This window comes from Carya illinoinensis, chromosome 7, assembly GCF_018687715.1.
Source record: "Carya illinoinensis cultivar Pawnee chromosome 7, C.illinoinensisPawnee_v1, whole genome shotgun sequence".
Classification (NCBI taxonomy): domain Eukaryota; kingdom Viridiplantae; phylum Streptophyta; class Magnoliopsida; order Fagales; family Juglandaceae; genus Carya; species Carya illinoinensis.
The window spans coordinates 10,945,568-10,963,242 of record NC_056758.1 but is presented as its reverse complement, the minus strand read 5'-3'; the positions used below and the strand labels follow the sequence as shown (position 1 = coordinate 10,963,242).

General features: G+C 34.2%; 1 protein-coding gene across 1 annotated transcript; it reads left to right on the top strand.

Moving 5' to 3' along the window:
* The first annotated feature begins 1,350 nt into the window (after positions 1-1,350).
* LOC122315997 (ER membrane protein complex subunit 2) lies at positions 1,351-14,648 on the top strand. The gene is made up of 9 exons (XM_043132394.1): positions 1,351-1,647; positions 5,121-5,185; positions 6,882-6,930; positions 10,215-10,309; positions 10,554-10,639; positions 10,996-11,055; positions 11,136-11,217; positions 13,891-14,004; positions 14,204-14,648. The coding sequence occupies exons 1-9, from the start codon at positions 1,461-1,463 to the stop codon at positions 14,372-14,374; spliced, it is 909 nt and encodes a 302-aa protein (XP_042988328.1). The 5' UTR covers positions 1,351-1,460; the 3' UTR covers positions 14,375-14,648.
* The last annotated feature ends 3,027 nt before the right edge of the window (positions 14,649-17,675 follow it).

Below are 17,675 nucleotides of genomic sequence, written 5' to 3'. Positions count from 1 at the left end.
TGCAGGCCGCCTCAATGGTAATGCCGGTTAGGCTATTGCCTAAAGCCTTCGTCCTATATAAAACCTCCAAAATTAAAAATTTGGTAATTTTTTTTTAATTTGTTTTTTGAAAAAAAATAAAAGCCAATTCATTATATAAAATTTTAAATAACTTTTATATTTTTTAATATGTACAAGGCCTCATAATACTAAATTTAATATTTAATATAATGAATTATTTATATTTTAAATACTTTTTTAAGATCTTGCTAAATTGAAGTACTAAATTTGCATTGAGACCTCATTTTAAGTTGTAGTATTTAATATAAATTTTAAAAAAATTTATTTGAAGATTTTAAATAAAATCTCATTTTATTGAAAATTTAAAAAATATTCCATACAATAATTTATATTTTATTATATTATAATTACAAATAAATAACTTAAATTTTACCTTAGATCTCAATTTGTATCGAGTCGCCCTTGATCTCGTGTATCTAGGTTAGAAATTATATTTGTGCCAAAAATGCTATTTATATATTACATTCACATCCTTTTGGATTTAACATTATCTATCAATAATATTATGAATGATATTTTTTTTTTCTTCTTTTTTCTAGCACTGGGTGTCTGGAATGGTGTTCTTATTAATCTCAACAGTGCACAGGCCTCAACAAGAATTTTGAACCTTAGGCCTAAGGGGAGTATACCTCTAAACCCAAGACCTTTACCTCTTATAGAACTTATATATATATATATATTATTATATAATAATATATATATTTCCTTTTTGCATTGGTTTTGTGAGAGCATTTAGATCCATCTACGCCATTTTGTATCGTATTATTTATTGAGCAACGTTATGTTTAGTCTCCATTTGGAGACTATAATGTAGTTATAGGTAATTTTATTTTTAAAATTTTTTAAAATTATTAAAATATCTATATTAAAATAATATTTTTTTTCATTTAATAAAAAGCCTGCTTTAATAAAAATCCTGCATATGTAATCTCCAAATAGAGACTGTAAATAGAATTTCTTTTATTTATTTGATATTTTGTTTTAAGTTTTGCTACGTTCAAGTTGGTATGTCAATACACTATTAACTCTGCCTGTTGCAAAACTCATTACAATTAAGAAAAAAAAAAATCAAAATACATACTATTTTTTTTATTCCAATTAGTGTGGAAGGCCTGTTGAATGTCTCAATTATCGAGTTTGTATATAACAAATACACCTTTAGTCTGAAAACTTGCCGTAACAACATAAAAAAGTATTAGATAATTTGATCTGAATATAATAAATTCGTTTTACTTCTTTTTTTTTTTCCTGAATTTTCAGATTTTTGTTTTTCCTTTTAAAATCGACCGTAAACGTTAAAAACGGAAGGAAAAGAGTGGAAAAACACGTACGCTGAAGAGTGAGAAAAAGTTGTCAAAGCCATTGGGTTTCTCTGCGGTTGACCCTGTAGATTGGTGAAGATGGTGAGCAAGACAGAGGAGACCCAGTTGAGCAATCTGGAGAACCAGGTGGACAATGGAGGAGGAGGAGCTTGGGAGTTCCTCTGCCTGGTCAGGAAGCTCAAGGTCCGGCGTTCCGAGAAGGTTTTGAAGCATGGGTTGTCGATCCTCAGGGATCCCAAAAACCGATCCAGCCTCGGTCCGGACGGTGAGTTCTAAGTTTGTTTTCTGGTAATTCGAAATGGGTTCTGTTTTTTTAGTGTTTTGAATTGGGCATAGATCAGAATTGGGTTGGATTGTGAGTTTTTTTGGATTCTGTATTCTTCTTAGTTTTGTGTTTATTCATTTGGGTTATGTTTATTCTGCTGTGTTTTCAAATGATATTGATGCGGGGTTTTTGTTATGGGTTCCTTGAGTTCTTTTTTTTTTCTTTTTTCTTTTTTTCAAATGATTACAATTGCGAGGTATTGTGTGGGTTTTTGTGGAACATTTGGCGAACTTGGATGTGTATAATAATGATAGCACCCTCATACTTATTTTAGATAGTAAAAAAGAAAATTTTTCTTTAATAGGAGTACCTTGTGAATTCCAATTGTGTCAAAATAGGACTTCAAAGAGATGACTTTAGCTTAATTATCAATGGGTCACCATTGACTGAAGTCGTGACAATTGTTTAAAAGCTGCCATTCTTTTTTAAATTGCTCACGGTGGAAAAAAACTCACTCAGTGTAAACATGTTCAGGGCACACAGCGAAGAGAGAGAATTCCTGTTAGCCAATTGTGGATATCTGGTAGTGTCTATAATTAAAATCTACTGTAGTTCATTGCCAACAATCTGGAAATATTTTTATCACCTAGTTCACAAAGTGTCTTAAGGGCTATAAAGAAGAAGAAACATGGGACTGCGGTGCCCAAGACTATGAATTTGGATCAAAACCCATTCTAATGTATTGACTGTGTTACTGCATATTAAAATACATGCCAATGTGTCATCTGCGAGGCTAATCATCTTTCTAAGGCAAGAAATGTAAAACTTGCATGCCCCTCTCATTTTGAATGTTCATCAAGGATCCAAGAGTACGACCCTCTCTTCACAACTATGGGAGGAAAAGTTTAACTAATATTTTCATATGCCTATGCAAGTATGTAACACCCCCTTCCCATAGGTTAGCAGTGTTATGAAACTTCATAAATGTGCCCAGTAAAGACCCAACTTGATAAAAATACCTAGTTCATCGAAAAATGAATTCCCAAAAAAAAAAAAAAAAAAGACATGAAAATATAATCTCATAGAGAAAATTTAAAACTGATATTTTTGTGAAAGAATAAACACTTATTAACTAAGTCTGACAATCCCTTGACACATGATCTATGCTTGGCTGTCGGCTCATCAACACTATCTTCTTTGCCTGGACGTTTTATAAACATAAAACAACATACAAACAATCAAAATGAGTCGAATGCTCAATATAAAGTACATCATACAGTAAACATAATAAACATTGAGTTTTCTTGAAAGGTGTGCATACCCAATACTTATACTAACATAAACATGTGACATATATTATGCAACCCATTAAACTTGTCTTCCCTTCCTTTAGTGGCCAGCACACCTTAACCCCTATGTGCAGGATTGTGCACCGGTTCTACTACTTGTACTACTTGTGGCCACAAGGGGAATTGCTTAACTTATCATAACATATTATGGTGGACCACGCTTAAGTCTGTGGCTTGCACATCCACCCATAACTGCATTGGTACCATGCATCTCTTATGGCCATTCTTAAAGCTTCTTTCATAACTTGTCGTTTATCTTTCTTACCATGATGCATGTAAAACACATAATAGCTTAGCTCATTGTCATCATAAATGAAAACATATCATGATGCATGTAAAACACATAACAACATGATATTCAAAAATCACTTTCATCGTAACTTGATACGTAAAGGGCCATACATACATAATACTTAAAAAACATTGTTTACCATACATGTAAGGGTATGATCCTGCTACTTGCCTCTTTGCTTCTATTGATAACAAACACACCAATAACCACCTACTTGTAGTTGCTGGAAAATGTTTGGACTTGATAGGGTGAGGCTGGTTCTTTTTTTCAATCTCCTGAAATTGCAGCAGTTATCTAGGATTAGGGATTGATTTTCTTGAAGAACATTGCATGGGTTTGCTATAAAAACTTTCCAGACTCACAGCAACCTCTATTTTTCTATTTTTTAGGCCATACAGTTCTTGTAATGAGACCTGTAAAATCTAATAATAGGGCTGCACGAATTTAACTCAGTTTATTTTGAAACTGGGTTCTATGAATCCTAATGGCTAGGAGTTCTAGGGTAAATACGTTGCTATTCTTTGGATCCATTTAGGAGTCATAAATGGGGCTGGTTTCCAATTATCACGAATTTAACAGCCAAAAAATAAAATGGGTTTTGGGTAGAAAATACTTGGGCTTATCCATCCATATATGGGCTTAATGGGCCAAACCTACTCTATTTTGAATCTAGGTCCATAATTTCACATCCAATCCTATCTCCTCAATACTAGATCTTCAAATAATATGTACGGGCTAATAGGCCCAATAAAATAATCTTCCTTCCAGCCTTGACAAAATTGGGCCCGTGGTTCAAATTTTTATAAAGCCTGTAAAATTTGGGTCTGGATGTTACAAAGTGTAATTTGCATTCGGTTATAATATTGGGCTTTCATTTGTCAAGCATGGTCTTAATGTTCTTAATCTGTATTAGTCTTTTTCCTGCTTACTAGAGTGTGGTAGGTATTTCCTTTGCATACTTCGTGTGTACTTGGGCTGTGCCTATTCATGGTAATAAAATCTCTTATTAATTATCAAAAAATTGTCAAGCATGGTCTTAGATCTCTTGACCATGCTAAAAGGCATAAGGGATAGATGTATACTAATGCAGAACTAATTGTTTGATAGTGCAATCTGGTTCTTTGAATCAATCGTGTACACACTAAGCAATCTACTAATGATAGTGTCCTTATGATACATGAATCGTTAGATCTGTGGTAAGGGAGTTCCTCTTTTGAACTTGGGCTCTAATTAAATCCTGTTTTGTTTTTCTAAATTCTTATTCTGATCCCTCTGTATCATCTCTACTAAAACTCTGATGTGAAATATTGGGGTCCTGGGCATTTTTCCTTTGAAGTGGTGTGCCAAGCTAGCATTTTGCACAGTTTTGAATAAAATGTAAAGTTAACTGTTGGGTCTGAGGCTCTCTCCATTGGATTTGTGCACCAGTCTCTCTTTAAGAATGTAATTTTTATGTGTTAGTAATTCATCTGAATCCGAAATGATGTTTTGATTTATATAAGCATATACAAGGCCGAAATATAAAACATACAAGGCCTTAGGGCTTCTGTGGCAATCTAGTTATCTTGGCACCACCACCCAGGTATCTTATTTAATCTGGAAAATAGACTTCGAGAATTGTTACTAAATTTCATAGCCCATGACGGGCGATTTTCATTTGCAATCTAATTCATCTTTCTTTTTTAATAATGTTTTTTAGTCGTAGATTTTTTTAATTGCTCCCCATACTTTTGGCTCTTGTGGCTATGTATAATTGTTAAACCCATTTAATCTACCACTCTTCTTTTGCATAAATGAACTTCTGACTGACCAGTACGTATTTTTGGATGAAGAATGGACTCTTTATGAGCAAGTAGCAATTGCAGCTATGGACTGCCAATGTCTTAATGTTGCAAAGGTACAATGCTTCTTATATAATTTACTTGTACAGATTGTGTTTTAAGTTTCACCGTATAGTTACCACAGTAAATTTCTCAGATCATATCGACTAGTTAGACTATGAAATATATTTAAAATACCATTTTTATATAGAGTTATTGCTTGCAGAGAATGAAAAGTGATGCTATTTTATGCTTGCATCATTGATTTGACTGTCACTGTTATTTTTGTGAAATCTCAGCCAGAGTTCTTACAGAAGCTCTGTGGTCCATGTGTGTCATAGTTCCTATCAAGCTCAGGGGCATATTTTTTTTTCGATAAGTAAGCTCATTGGCATATTAAATCTATTTTGTGTATGCGACCTCTTCATTTGGTTAAGCTAGCCCCTCCCTTTTTTCAGTTGGCATAATTCTTGCATTATATTGACCGTACAAAGCATATTGTGTTGAGAAAATAATTTCTCAGCCATACAACAGAATTTCTTGGCATGTCTTTTGGGGTTTTTCTTTTTTTTTTTTTTTTTTTTTTTTTTTTTTTTTTTTTTTTTTTTAGGGAGGAGGGGCACGGAGTTTTAAGAATGTGCGAGTTCTTTGGTACAATGTCAAATAATTTCAGTAAAATTTTTATGAGGCGCGCTGCATTTTTATCCCCCTTTCCTACTTGTGCACCACCCATATGACTTTCTTGTCTTTGTATACACAATTTATGCAATTAGAAGGTTCTTTTTCTTGTCAATCATTGTTGGTGTAGGGAAGCGTATGTTAATTAGGCATAAATAGACACGTTTATTGTTTGAAGCTAACTTCATTGCGTCTTTTTAATTTATCATGACATGGTAACCATCAAAGAATGATGTTTTATTACTTCTTGGATATAATCTTTCAAATCAAAAAATCTGTGAACTACACTTCGCTCACAAATCTGTGTGCTAGTCCACTTTTCTTGGAACAAGAGCCTTTTGCATTGATAGAATTTTCTTCTAGTCTATTTGGACTTGCATTAGACATTAATACATTCTTTAATCATTCCTTGAACCAGGTATCAACTCATTTAATAATGTGCGTTTGGTATTTGGATTGCTTTATTGACTTGTCTCAAAGTTTTCTTCCCTTGGAAGAAATTTGGAGAAATAGACCTTAGAGTGCATTTCTTCATTTGGAAGCAACTTTGAGGAAGATTCTTACCTCAAATAACGTGATTAATGAATGTTGTAGTGATCATTAGTGTGTAAGAAGAGTGGGGAAAAAGTGGACACCTTCTATTGCATTGTGAGGTTGCTAGCATTTTATGGAACATGATCTTTGGCCTTTTTGGGATAGATTGCATTATGCCTTCTTGAGTGGTGGATCTCCTAGCATTTTGGAAAGGGCAGTTTGGTATTAATGAATGTGCACTATCATGGAGGATGATTCTGTCTTGTTTATTGTGGTGTTTTCGGAGAGAACAAAATGAGTATAGTTTCGAGGATCGTGAAAAGTCATGTTGGGGCTCAATTTATTCTTTCTTAATATGCTTCATGATTGGATAGTGGTCCAAAATCATGTTGCTTTTTCTATTTCTGCTTTTCTAGAATTTCTTTTGCTCTTTCCTTTAGCTAATTAGGTGGATCTCTTGTATACTTTCTGTGAATTAGGGTAGCAACCTTTTTTCATTTCAATAGAACACATCTTACTATAAAATAGAGTTAATTGTATTTTGCATATGAATATTTACAGGACTGCATAAAGGTTCTGCACAAAAAATTTCCAGAGAGCAAAAGAGTTGGTAAGTTGAATAACCTATTGCAAACCTTATCTGTGTGTGTGCTCGAACTTTTATCAGAAAAGGTTGTGATATGTAAGCTTAGGTGTTGTATTTCAATGACTTGTGATAGATATTCTTAATTATCCTAAGCGCCTAACTTATCAAAAAAATAAAAAAGTATCCTAAGTACCTAGGTATCAATATCTCATATGCAAAAGGAAAACTTCTTTATGAGTTTAGTGCCGTTTTGAAAGTGATGGGTTCCTAATTTTTAGTCATATGTCAATAAGGGCATGAATAGGCAAGCTTGCAAGTATATATTTTGTCTGTATACATTGTGTTGTTGCTTTCAATGGGGTGAGATGAATAAATATGGCTTGTGGTAGATTTGAAATTTACGTAAAAGCCTAAAACTGAATTCCTTCTCTCATTTTATGGCATTTGCTAATCAGAAAAGTAATAATCAAATATATATATATATTTTTTTATAAGTAATAAGAGATTTTATTAATGCAAGTAGTTGGGCATAACCCAAGTACACAGGAGTAATAATCAAATATTAACCAGGGGAAATACTAATGACAAAAACTGGGTGAAATAATCGTGTCAACCATAGACCTAAATTGCACACTTTTTTATTTTTTGATGATATACCTACTATTATTTGTATATTTATGACGAAGTCTGTTATAAAAAGGTTTATATTTGTGACAAAGTTCTATTTATGCATAAGAATTTTGTAATATTCAATCCTCTTAGCATCTTGTACTCTTCACCATTGGTTGGATTTTTTTTTTGTTTGTTTTTGGGGGGGTTGGGGGGGAGGATATCATGGTTAGAAGCATTTTTCGTAGTAATAAGTTAATTAGAAAACCTGAAGAGAGAATCATATGATAGATGAATGCCTTGAATTAGTGAAATACGGATGATGTGTGCAGAAACTTGGCTATGATACTGATTGATGCACATATATAGGAAACCTTTAAGAAACCATAAAAGATATGAAATAAAAATGAATTGAAAATTTCTTTAATTGATGTGATTTGAAGCAGCATGTAAATAGGGTTTCAAGTAGAAACCATCTATAAAGTTTTACATTTGTTCGGCAGAAAGTTCCAGTGAAAGCCATCCAAAGAGTTCTGTGCCAAAAGGAAGCCCTTCAGAGCACTCCAAAGATGTGTTCAAAAAAGCCTTTGAATGGGCTCACTCATAGTGTGTATTTGAAGCTGAGTTCGAATCGAATTTGAACGGATATGGACAAGCATTTATTTTAACTTCCCCGTGTTTACATTATGATGTCAAACAATCTGTTGTGTGTTTTGCATCAGCGACTTTACTCAATCCCGGGATAAAGCTTTCTTGAACTTATTATAGCTTGCCTCTCATACTCTCTCTACACACTTCCCCCACCGCGGCAAATCACCCGAAGAAAAGGCATAAACATCATAAAACTATCTTTACTTTTGAAAAAATATTAAGTTACCCACTCACCCAGTGGATCTTGAACCCACAACTTTCTCTCCAACTCAGTTTTATGAGCAAAGGAAATGTCATTTTAGTCAGAACTCAGTTTTATGAAGTGTAACATTGCGTTAAATCCCACTGACAAAAGTGCATTGAAAATATGTTGGAATAAGTCTCCCTCAAAAGTGACCTTTTTATGTTTTGATGATGGCTTTGGGGAAGATCTTAACGATGAATAATCTGAGGAGGTGCATAATGGTGATAGACTGGTGTTGTATGTGCAAAAAATGTGTAGAAACTATTAATCATTTGTTGCTTCATTTTGAAGTGGCTGGGACCTTGTGGTTTTCAATCTGTCTTCCGCCTTCTTGGGAGTTGGTATTTAGTGGGTGATGGCCCCCCAATGGCTCATGGAGTTATTGGAAGCATGGAGACATAAACTAGAAGGCAACTTGTGCATGTACTTATTGAGGACTGTTCCTTTGTCTTTAATGTGGAGTATTTGGAAGGAACTCAATGCCCACAATTTTGAAAACTGAGAGAGAATGTTGCCAGAATTTAAACCCTCTCAAATCTCTCTGTGAGTGGACAAATGCTCACAACAATACCCGTAGTTTTGTATTTGGAGTTTACTCCCTAGGGTTGGGTTCGAAGGGTCCTGCCGTGGTAGGTTCCATGCCATAAAAAAAATATATATATATCCGCTTTTCCTCATATGTAGATTTTCAGAAATTATACTAATCTTCCCTTCCTTAACTAGGTGCTCTCCTATTTATACCCTAATGTACTTGGGTTGCGTCCCTAGCACTTTTATTAAAATTTGGTATACTTTATAAAAAGTCTTATGTTGGTTCCTTATTAGGTGAAACTTTCATTTACATTGCTTCCATGGAGCTCTAATTACAACCTTGACTAGTCCTTTTAGAGTATGCTTTTAAATGTGACTTAAGCTTTCTTGTGGCCGTTACAAATGGTATTAAAGTTGACATAGTAATTTGTAGTGCTTGGGCACTGTGTTCAGCTTGGATGCTGACGAGGATATTCTAGTGCCAGGCTAAATCTCAAATTGGGTGGGTTAGAAATTGTGAAGGCAAATGAGTATGATGAATGTGCATATTAGTTCCTTATTCAAGTGGAATAAGGCTTTATAGTAATTTGAACGAGCTATAATTGTAATATTGACTAATCATTTTGGAGTATAAGCTTATTATATCTAGTTCAAGATTTCATCAATTTCAAATTTAGAATATTCATCTACACTTCATGTAATTCTTTCTAAATCCCACATTGAGCAGGTGGACTATGATAGAACTGAATAAGTGCAATGAAGGTGCATTGAGTGTCAAGTCCTATGTTGGTTCCTTACCAGTTGGAATTGATATTTATAATAATTCCAAGGAACTCCAATTGTAATGACACAAGAAAAGTCCAAACCACAGTTGAGCTTATATTACAAAAGGAGTAACTAACGTTACTATTGGGACTCTTTGGAATCATTATAAAGCTCAGATCCATCTAGTAAAGAACCGATGCGGGACTTGATAATCAATAGACCTTTATTGCACTTATTCATCTTTATCATACTTCACGCATCCAATGTGTTTTGCAGTGTTACATGAAGGGTTGATGAAGTTTCGAAGTTTCTATATTTGAAATTGCAAGATATTTAGAAGTGGAAAGAGTTGGCTTTAGAATTAGTTTGACCCCATGGTGGTTTCAAAAGTATTGGATAAATCAGAGAAGATTGTATTTTCACTAGCTGTTGATATCTGTCTTTTTTCTTTTTTTTTTTGTGATAGATGTATTTGACAGCTTGGTATATATCCTCTCACAAATTGCAGGCAGGCTGGAGGCATTGTTGCTTGAAGCAAATGGGTCCTGGGAAGAGGCAGAAAAAGCTTACTCAAGCCTTTTAGAAGACAATCCATTAGATCAAGTAATTTATATAACTTATCATTCATGAAGCGAAACATCTTATTTTGTAAGAATAGGCCATATTGTTATTTCTGAAGAGAAAAAATAAGAATGGACTGTATTATAATTTTATCTTTCCTCTCTAAGAAGGTTTCGGGATCTCTCCTTAGATAATAAATAAAATATGATTTTTAAGTGTCGGAGTGAAATTTCTTTTTAGAAAAAATTCTTCTAGTGTAAAGTTGCTGTGCTGTTTTCACATGCAGGCAATACATAAGAGAAGGGTAGCTATGGCAAGGGCCCAAGGAAATATGTCTGCGGCCATCGAATTTCTCAATAAATATCTTGAAACGTGAGATGGATCCGAAAAGCCTCTGTCTTGCTTCAACACACACACACACACACACACACAAACACACACTGACACACACACACACTCACACACACACACAGAGCCATTAAAAGAAAGAGAAATGTTTCATTCATATGGGTATCTCATAAAAATAAATTCACAAATTGGAGTGACTTCATGTAGTACGTCAGAGTGTAAAGTTCTTTTTATTTTAAAGTAGATTTGATGTATCACATCAAGCCACATAAGCTTGTGAGTGCACTTTTTGAGAAATCTCTTTATGGATTTGGCAGTTCTCAGAAAGAAAAGTTCTCATTAGAACATCTTGCTAAGGTTATCTTTCTTGCATTTAACAGATTTATGGCTGATCATGATGCCTGGAGAGAGCTGGCTGAAATATATGTTTCCTTACAAATGTGAGGCTTCTGTAAAGAAATTAGTGGCTATCAAATTTCCCCCTTTTGGTGTTTCATAATCTCTTTGGTTTATATTGTAGGTACAAGCAAGCAGCATTTTGCTATGAGGAGCTAATATTATCTCAACCCATGGTTCCCCAGTACCACTTAGCATATGCTGATGTGAGTGGATTTTTTACTGGTCACTAGCATCTGCTTGTTTTAATGTTGTATTTCGGTTTTGCCCCTCCATTTCATGGGATATATAAACAATTATGCGCTCCTTCTGGAAACTACAAAGCCTGAGGTAGAGCATATAGTTTCATAGATTTTAAACTTTGAACATCTTATGTTTCAAATCTATCCGTCTGACAGTGCCTTTCCTGTTGAAATTGTCTAATACCTTTAGATCTTGGGTTGGACAATGTATGTTGGACTTGGCTGACTAACATTCAAACATTGTCTTCCTGAATCTTAAGACAAAAATTAGAGAAGTTTGATGTTCTCTGATACAAAATTGGTTCTTGATTAGACATAGGGGAAAAGAAGAAAGAAAATAAACTTGGGATTCTATATACTTCTCGACTAAAGGCTTGAAGCTATCAGGACACTTCTTGCTCTCTATCGTACTTTCTCTAGTTCTTAGTTCTCATCATGCACGCTTGAATAAAGGCCTGAAGCTATCATGAAACTTCTTGCTTTCCTCCCCTCCCCTACTCTCAAGCTCTCCCCCTCTCTGCCCCTTTCTGTAGCATTGGGCCTTGGAATAAGGGTATGCTTGAAAAATGTCTATCAGGACTCAATTTTGGGGACCTACTATCATACTTCAGCTTTATCAGTTCTCTAACTTCTGTTTTTCCATCTGTTATTCAAGATGCTCATACAAAATGCCAAAATGGTAGTGTCCTGATCCCATATTTTCTTTTATGAAAGATATGAGTTCCACATTGGTTGGGTGTGGTCCTTCTTGTGGGTTTATATACTAGGTGGAGACTCCACTTACTTGCTTAAGCCTTTAGTTTGAGTCTTTTACATGATATTAGAGCTCGGTAGGGTTATTCTTTAGCTCTTTCTGCATGGATTGCTTGGTTATGTGTCTGTCTTCGATTCTGTTTGGTTAGTTGAGTTCAGGCCAATCCTTGAGAGGGGATGTGAAAGAATTTTATTTTATTTATTTATTTTTAATAATTAAACGATTGTATTAATATGAATAGGCATAGCTTAAGTACACAAGATGGTATACAAGAGGTAACACCTCTCTAGGAGGGGGAAATGAAAATAAGAAAATCATGAAGCTCAAGGCCATTTTAAATCAACAGCTTTGGCCAATAAAAGCAAAGTTCTAACACAAAATAATCTCAGCTCTAATGTGTGCTCCTTGTCCTCAAACGTTTGGTCATTACACTCCTGCCATACGCACCACAGAATACAAATAGTTACCATCTTCCATATATCTGTAATTTGTGGGCAACCGCCTAGATTTGTCCAACTGGCCAAAAGCTGAACCACTGTAGCAGGCATAACCCAGTTTAGATCTAACCGTTTGAATATATCGACCGTAATGATTTGGCAACCTGACAATGCAAGAAGAGATGATCCATAGTCTCGTCACTGTTTTTACACATACAAAACCAGTCCACTATAATCACCTTGCGTTTCCACAAGTTATTCCTCGACAAAATCTTGCCCAAGGAAGCTGTCTAAGCAAAAAACACTGCTTTGGGAGGCACTTTATTTCTCCAAATTGTTATCCATGGAAAGTGGTTGTTCGGCAATTGTGTGAGAAACTTATAGAAAGAGCAAACCGAGAATATACTTTTATCTGCAGGTACTCATCGAAATGTGTCAGCTCTTTGAGGGCTCGGTTTTATGGAGGACAAGAGTCTAAAGAAGTCCTCAAAGCTGTCAACTTCCCAATCTTGGGCCGCCCTAGTAAAGCTCACATTCCATTGGAATAAGCCCCCAAATATCACCATAAGTTCCGCCACTGAAGCTTCTTTCTCACTTGCAATCCTAAAGACTGAAAGGAATGAGTCCTTGAGGGCAATTTCACCATACCATAAGTCGTGCCAGAAGTTTATTCTTGAGCCATCCCCCGGTACAAGTCTAGTGTGACGGGCAAACACTCCCCATCCTCGTCTAATATGCCTCCACACTCCCCGACTCCATTTGCCCCTTGTACCTCCCTAGTGCTCCACCTCCCCCACATACCTCCATATTTACATTGAATCACTGACTTCCATAAAGCTTCCTATTCTTGATTGTATCGCCACACCCATTTCCCAAGAAGGGCTCGATAGAAGACCTTCAGATTTCTAATGCCCAGCCTGCCAGAAGAAATCGGGGAACATACCTTGTCCCACTTAAAAAGGTAGTGGATATGGACTTGGTTGTGGGTTATGTACTAATTGGTGTTGGGTTTTTTGTGTGGAGCCTGGTTCTATTTTTGCAGTGGCCCGGTTTGCTGACCCAACCCGACCTGATAATTAGGGTTTACATTATATGTGTGTGTATATTGTATTATTTCCATACGGCCGCTGTACTGCCGCATTGTGTATTCGACTATCATCTGAAATAAAGATCTCTGCAGCTCTGTGTACATAGGCACGTTGGTGAACCGTGTAAATCTTGTGTCGTGTGTGATTGATTCCAATTTTGCTTTACTTTCTCTCTTATTGTTTCTAACAGTTGGCTTCTTTATTTAACTGCGAGCTTCGGCTTATGAATTAAATATTTTGCCATCTTGGCGGAAGGTTGAAGATAATGTTGAATAAAACATTTAATAGTGAATATGAGTGTAGTTTTTAATGATGACCATTGAACAAACACCTCTCCTTTGCTTCTATGAAAAAACAGGTGCTTTATACACTTGGTGGACTGGAGAACCTTCAGACTGCAAAGAAATATTATGCATCCACCATAGACTTGACAGGAGGCAAAAATACCAGAGCGCTTTTTGGAATCTGCTTGGTGAGCTTTCTCTGTCTCTTTTTATCCCCATACATTCATATCCTACACCTGAAAATTTTCATCTAGTTTCTCTCTGAGGTAATTTCTTGGTGGATTGTTGATCTTTAGTTCTAGTTGTCTATGTTGCCGTTTCTTCTTTTTGTCCTTGTTTTGCAGTAACAAATTTCTGACTGGATAACCTTTTCCTCCCATTATACAGTGTTCTTCTGCCATTGGACAGCTTTCTAAAGGACGGAACAAGGACGACAAGGAAAGCCCAGAGCTACAATCTCTGGCAGCAACAGCCTTGGAGAGAGAATACAAGCAGATAGCACCTGACAAGCTTTCTCTACTTAGCACAGCCCTTAAAAGCTTGAAAGTTTCAGCATAACTCCCCCAATTATCGAAGATTGTCATTACTCTTGCCCAATCCCTCCAAAACTGAAAGAATTCATCAACAATTAGCTGCTCAACTTGCTTAGGATTTGCTAATATTTCAGACTCCATTCCATGATATAGGAGCTGGGATATTTGTTTTTGTTTCCCCCTCCCAAGCTTTAAATACACTGATGTGATGTGTTTATTAGGATGCCCCTTCTGTGTGCTAGGAATTACTGGATAACTTTTATCTTTCTCAATAAGTTGAGATCCCATTTTCTTTCTAATTTCTTCGCATCCTGCATTTATGTGGAATTTATTGTTTCCTGTTCGTTGATGCAAGGGGAATGAGTTGGCAGCAAAGTTTTAAAGCTTCATATGAAGATTTTGTGTGAGAACCTCATATGTCACGATATTTAGGTACATGTGTAACACCTCCTTCCCGTAGGCTAGGAGTGTCACATGCTCATGTACATGTAATTAGACAAGAGATTTCATAATTTAATAAATTAACTAAATAAATAATTAAAGCTTGGGATTTAATGGACTGCTCCATCTAGTCCTAGCTCGCTTTCTTGTGGTCATCATCCTCACTTGGTTTAAAAACATGAAATAAAATTAAAATAAGTCGATAATTCAGCAAAAATTCTTCACAACTTAAATATAATAAATGTAAGGTTTTCATAAAAGTTTTCTCTTGATAGCATAAAAACAGATTGATAATACTGATGCTTATGTTATGCATGATTTGTCTTTTAGGAGTGTAAAAAAAAACTCGATAAACCGGTAAACTGGATTGGACTAGGCCAAACTGGTGGGATTGGTCCGGTCCCGAGTTTGGTTCAGTCCGGTATCGGTTTTATTTTTTTTGAAACCGATCAAAATTGGTCCGGTTTTAATTTTTCTTTTTCTAAAACCGGACCGGTTTATATATATTTTAATTTTTTATATTGTATATGATATTTATATATAATATATAACTATGTAGAAAATAGTTTTGTATTATATGATAAATTACTAATTAATATAATATTAAACTTTAAAATCTCATATCATTTTATTTATTGTATTAATAGTTATACTAATATTATATAGTGCATATTAATAGTTACACTAATACTACATCACTATATATTATAATATACTATAATACAATTATAATATATATTATAATATATTATCACTATAATGTACTATATTATATATTATAATATAATATATAATATAGTACATTAAAACTGGTAAAACCGGACAGAACCGGACCGGAAACCTGTAAAACCGGAGTATCGGTTTAGAAAGATAACCAGTACGTAATCGGTTTTGAAAAATAAAAAACCGGTACATACCGGTTCGGTCCTAAAGTTTGTCCAAAACTGGACTGAACCGGACCGGTTACACCCCTACTTGTCTTGATTTATCTGAATTAATTGATTGATCTAATATATCTGATTGATCTAACTCATTTAACTGAAAAATATACTTAACCCTGTGTGCAAGGTTGTGCATCGACCCTACGTCCTGCGGCCGCAAGAAGAGCCACTGATAGTATTCTGGCATACTATGGTGGATCACGTTGGAATCCGTGGCTTGCACATCCATCCTGAAACTGCATTGGTACCATGCATTTGAATAGTCATCTAATTAATTGATCTAATCTTATCTTACACTTGAACTTAAGATAGTTTATGTATCTAATGCATATGAGATGCATGACATAATATATACATTGTTATAATTTTTGAATCTGAACATGATGCAGAATGACATAATCATATTCTATGCTGGATGACATGTTTGCGTAATCATGACGTGAGATACATAAACATTGGCTATTAAGAGTTGGCTTTAATAATAATTTAAGTTTACATATGGTGATCTTAATTTGTGATCAAATTACTTATCTCGCTATGCTACTTTTTAAATCACTTCATAACTTGTCACTTATACGAAGTATTAATTGTCACTAAGTCCGTCTCGAGAACATGTCCTAATATTCCACTTGATTAAATTTATACTGTAGAACATAATTAAATAAATATTTTGTTTATCACGAAAATTAATGAATACTGATATTTCAAATTATTTAAATACTACAACATATTAAAATTTAGTAAAATACTTAAGCTATATTCAATTCTAATACAAACTAGTCGTGGAAATCTTAACTCTTAAAATAGGTTTACTTTCCTCTAATTAACATAATTATTTAAAATCTATTAAAGTAAATACTAGAGAATTCATTTCGTACAATAGCTATTGAACTTAAAAGTATTTAAAATAAAAAGGTTTAACACTTACTAATTACTATTGAAATCTAATTGTGAAATTATTAATAAATAATATAGTTTAACTTACTTAATTGTTTACTACTAGAAATCTAATTATAAAAGAACTTAATATTTAAATAATATAGTTAATCCCATAAATATTTCTGCAACATAGTTTCTGAACCAAACATAATTACTTGAGTAAAAATAGGCCCATCAGAGAACTAAGTCCAGCCCAATGTAAAACTCAAAAAATACCCAAGACAAACAATTTTCTATGCCTTTTATCCTAAGGGTAGTAAAGTAATTTGACATTTAAAGGCTTGAAGTAGTAAAGTAATTTGACATTTAAAGGCTTCAAACCTTTTGCCGGATGGCAATGGCTAGATCTAAAATTTGATTAAAAGTTGAGACTTTGGTTAAATCCAAAACTATTGAAGATATTAATTCACATTAGACTATCTACCTCAAAATCAAAATAATAATATAATATTATATATTTTAATAATAATTTTTTTGTAAATTAATTTTTATATTCTATAAATACATTGCATATATTAATTAAAAATTTAATTTTAACTTAAAATTATTATTTCTCAACTATTTTTTTTTTCTTGACGTAATTATCCAATAAATATACTAAAACTAAAGAAAGAGAAAACAAAAATAAAGAAGAAAGGAAAATGGGAACTAAACAATAGAACTTGGAGAATATTTTTAGATTAAAAAATTATTTTAAAGTTAAACAGTTAAACTTCAAATTTGGAGAATAGACTTTAACATAGCTCAAAAGTAAATAATCGTAGTTTTGACTACTTTAATACATATTACTTTAGAGCATCCCCATCCGGCATCACATCAGTCTCATATCTCTATATTTTGAGGAAATATTTAGGGTTTTATGTTAAAATCCTTCTCCATCCGGATTCCCAAATTGCGGTGTAATTTTAGGGGCGCTACAGTAAATTCTCATATATGGGAATCTACTGTACATCCCCATCCCACCTTCGCTCCAACGGTTGTATTGCTCGACCTGCAAGATCTTCT

Coding starts and splice junctions, on each gene's coding strand:
- LOC122315997 (XM_043132394.1), top strand. CDS start 1,461: ATGGTGAGCAAGACAGAGGAGACCCAGTTGAGCAATCTGGAGAACCAG. Junction 1,648..5,120: donor ATCCAGCCTCGGTCCGGACG/GTGAGTTCTAAG, acceptor TTTTGGATGAAG/AATGGACTCTTTATGAGCAA. Junction 14,005..14,203: donor CGCTTTTTGGAATCTGCTTG/GTGAGCTTTCTC, acceptor CCCATTATACAG/TGTTCTTCTGCCATTGGACA.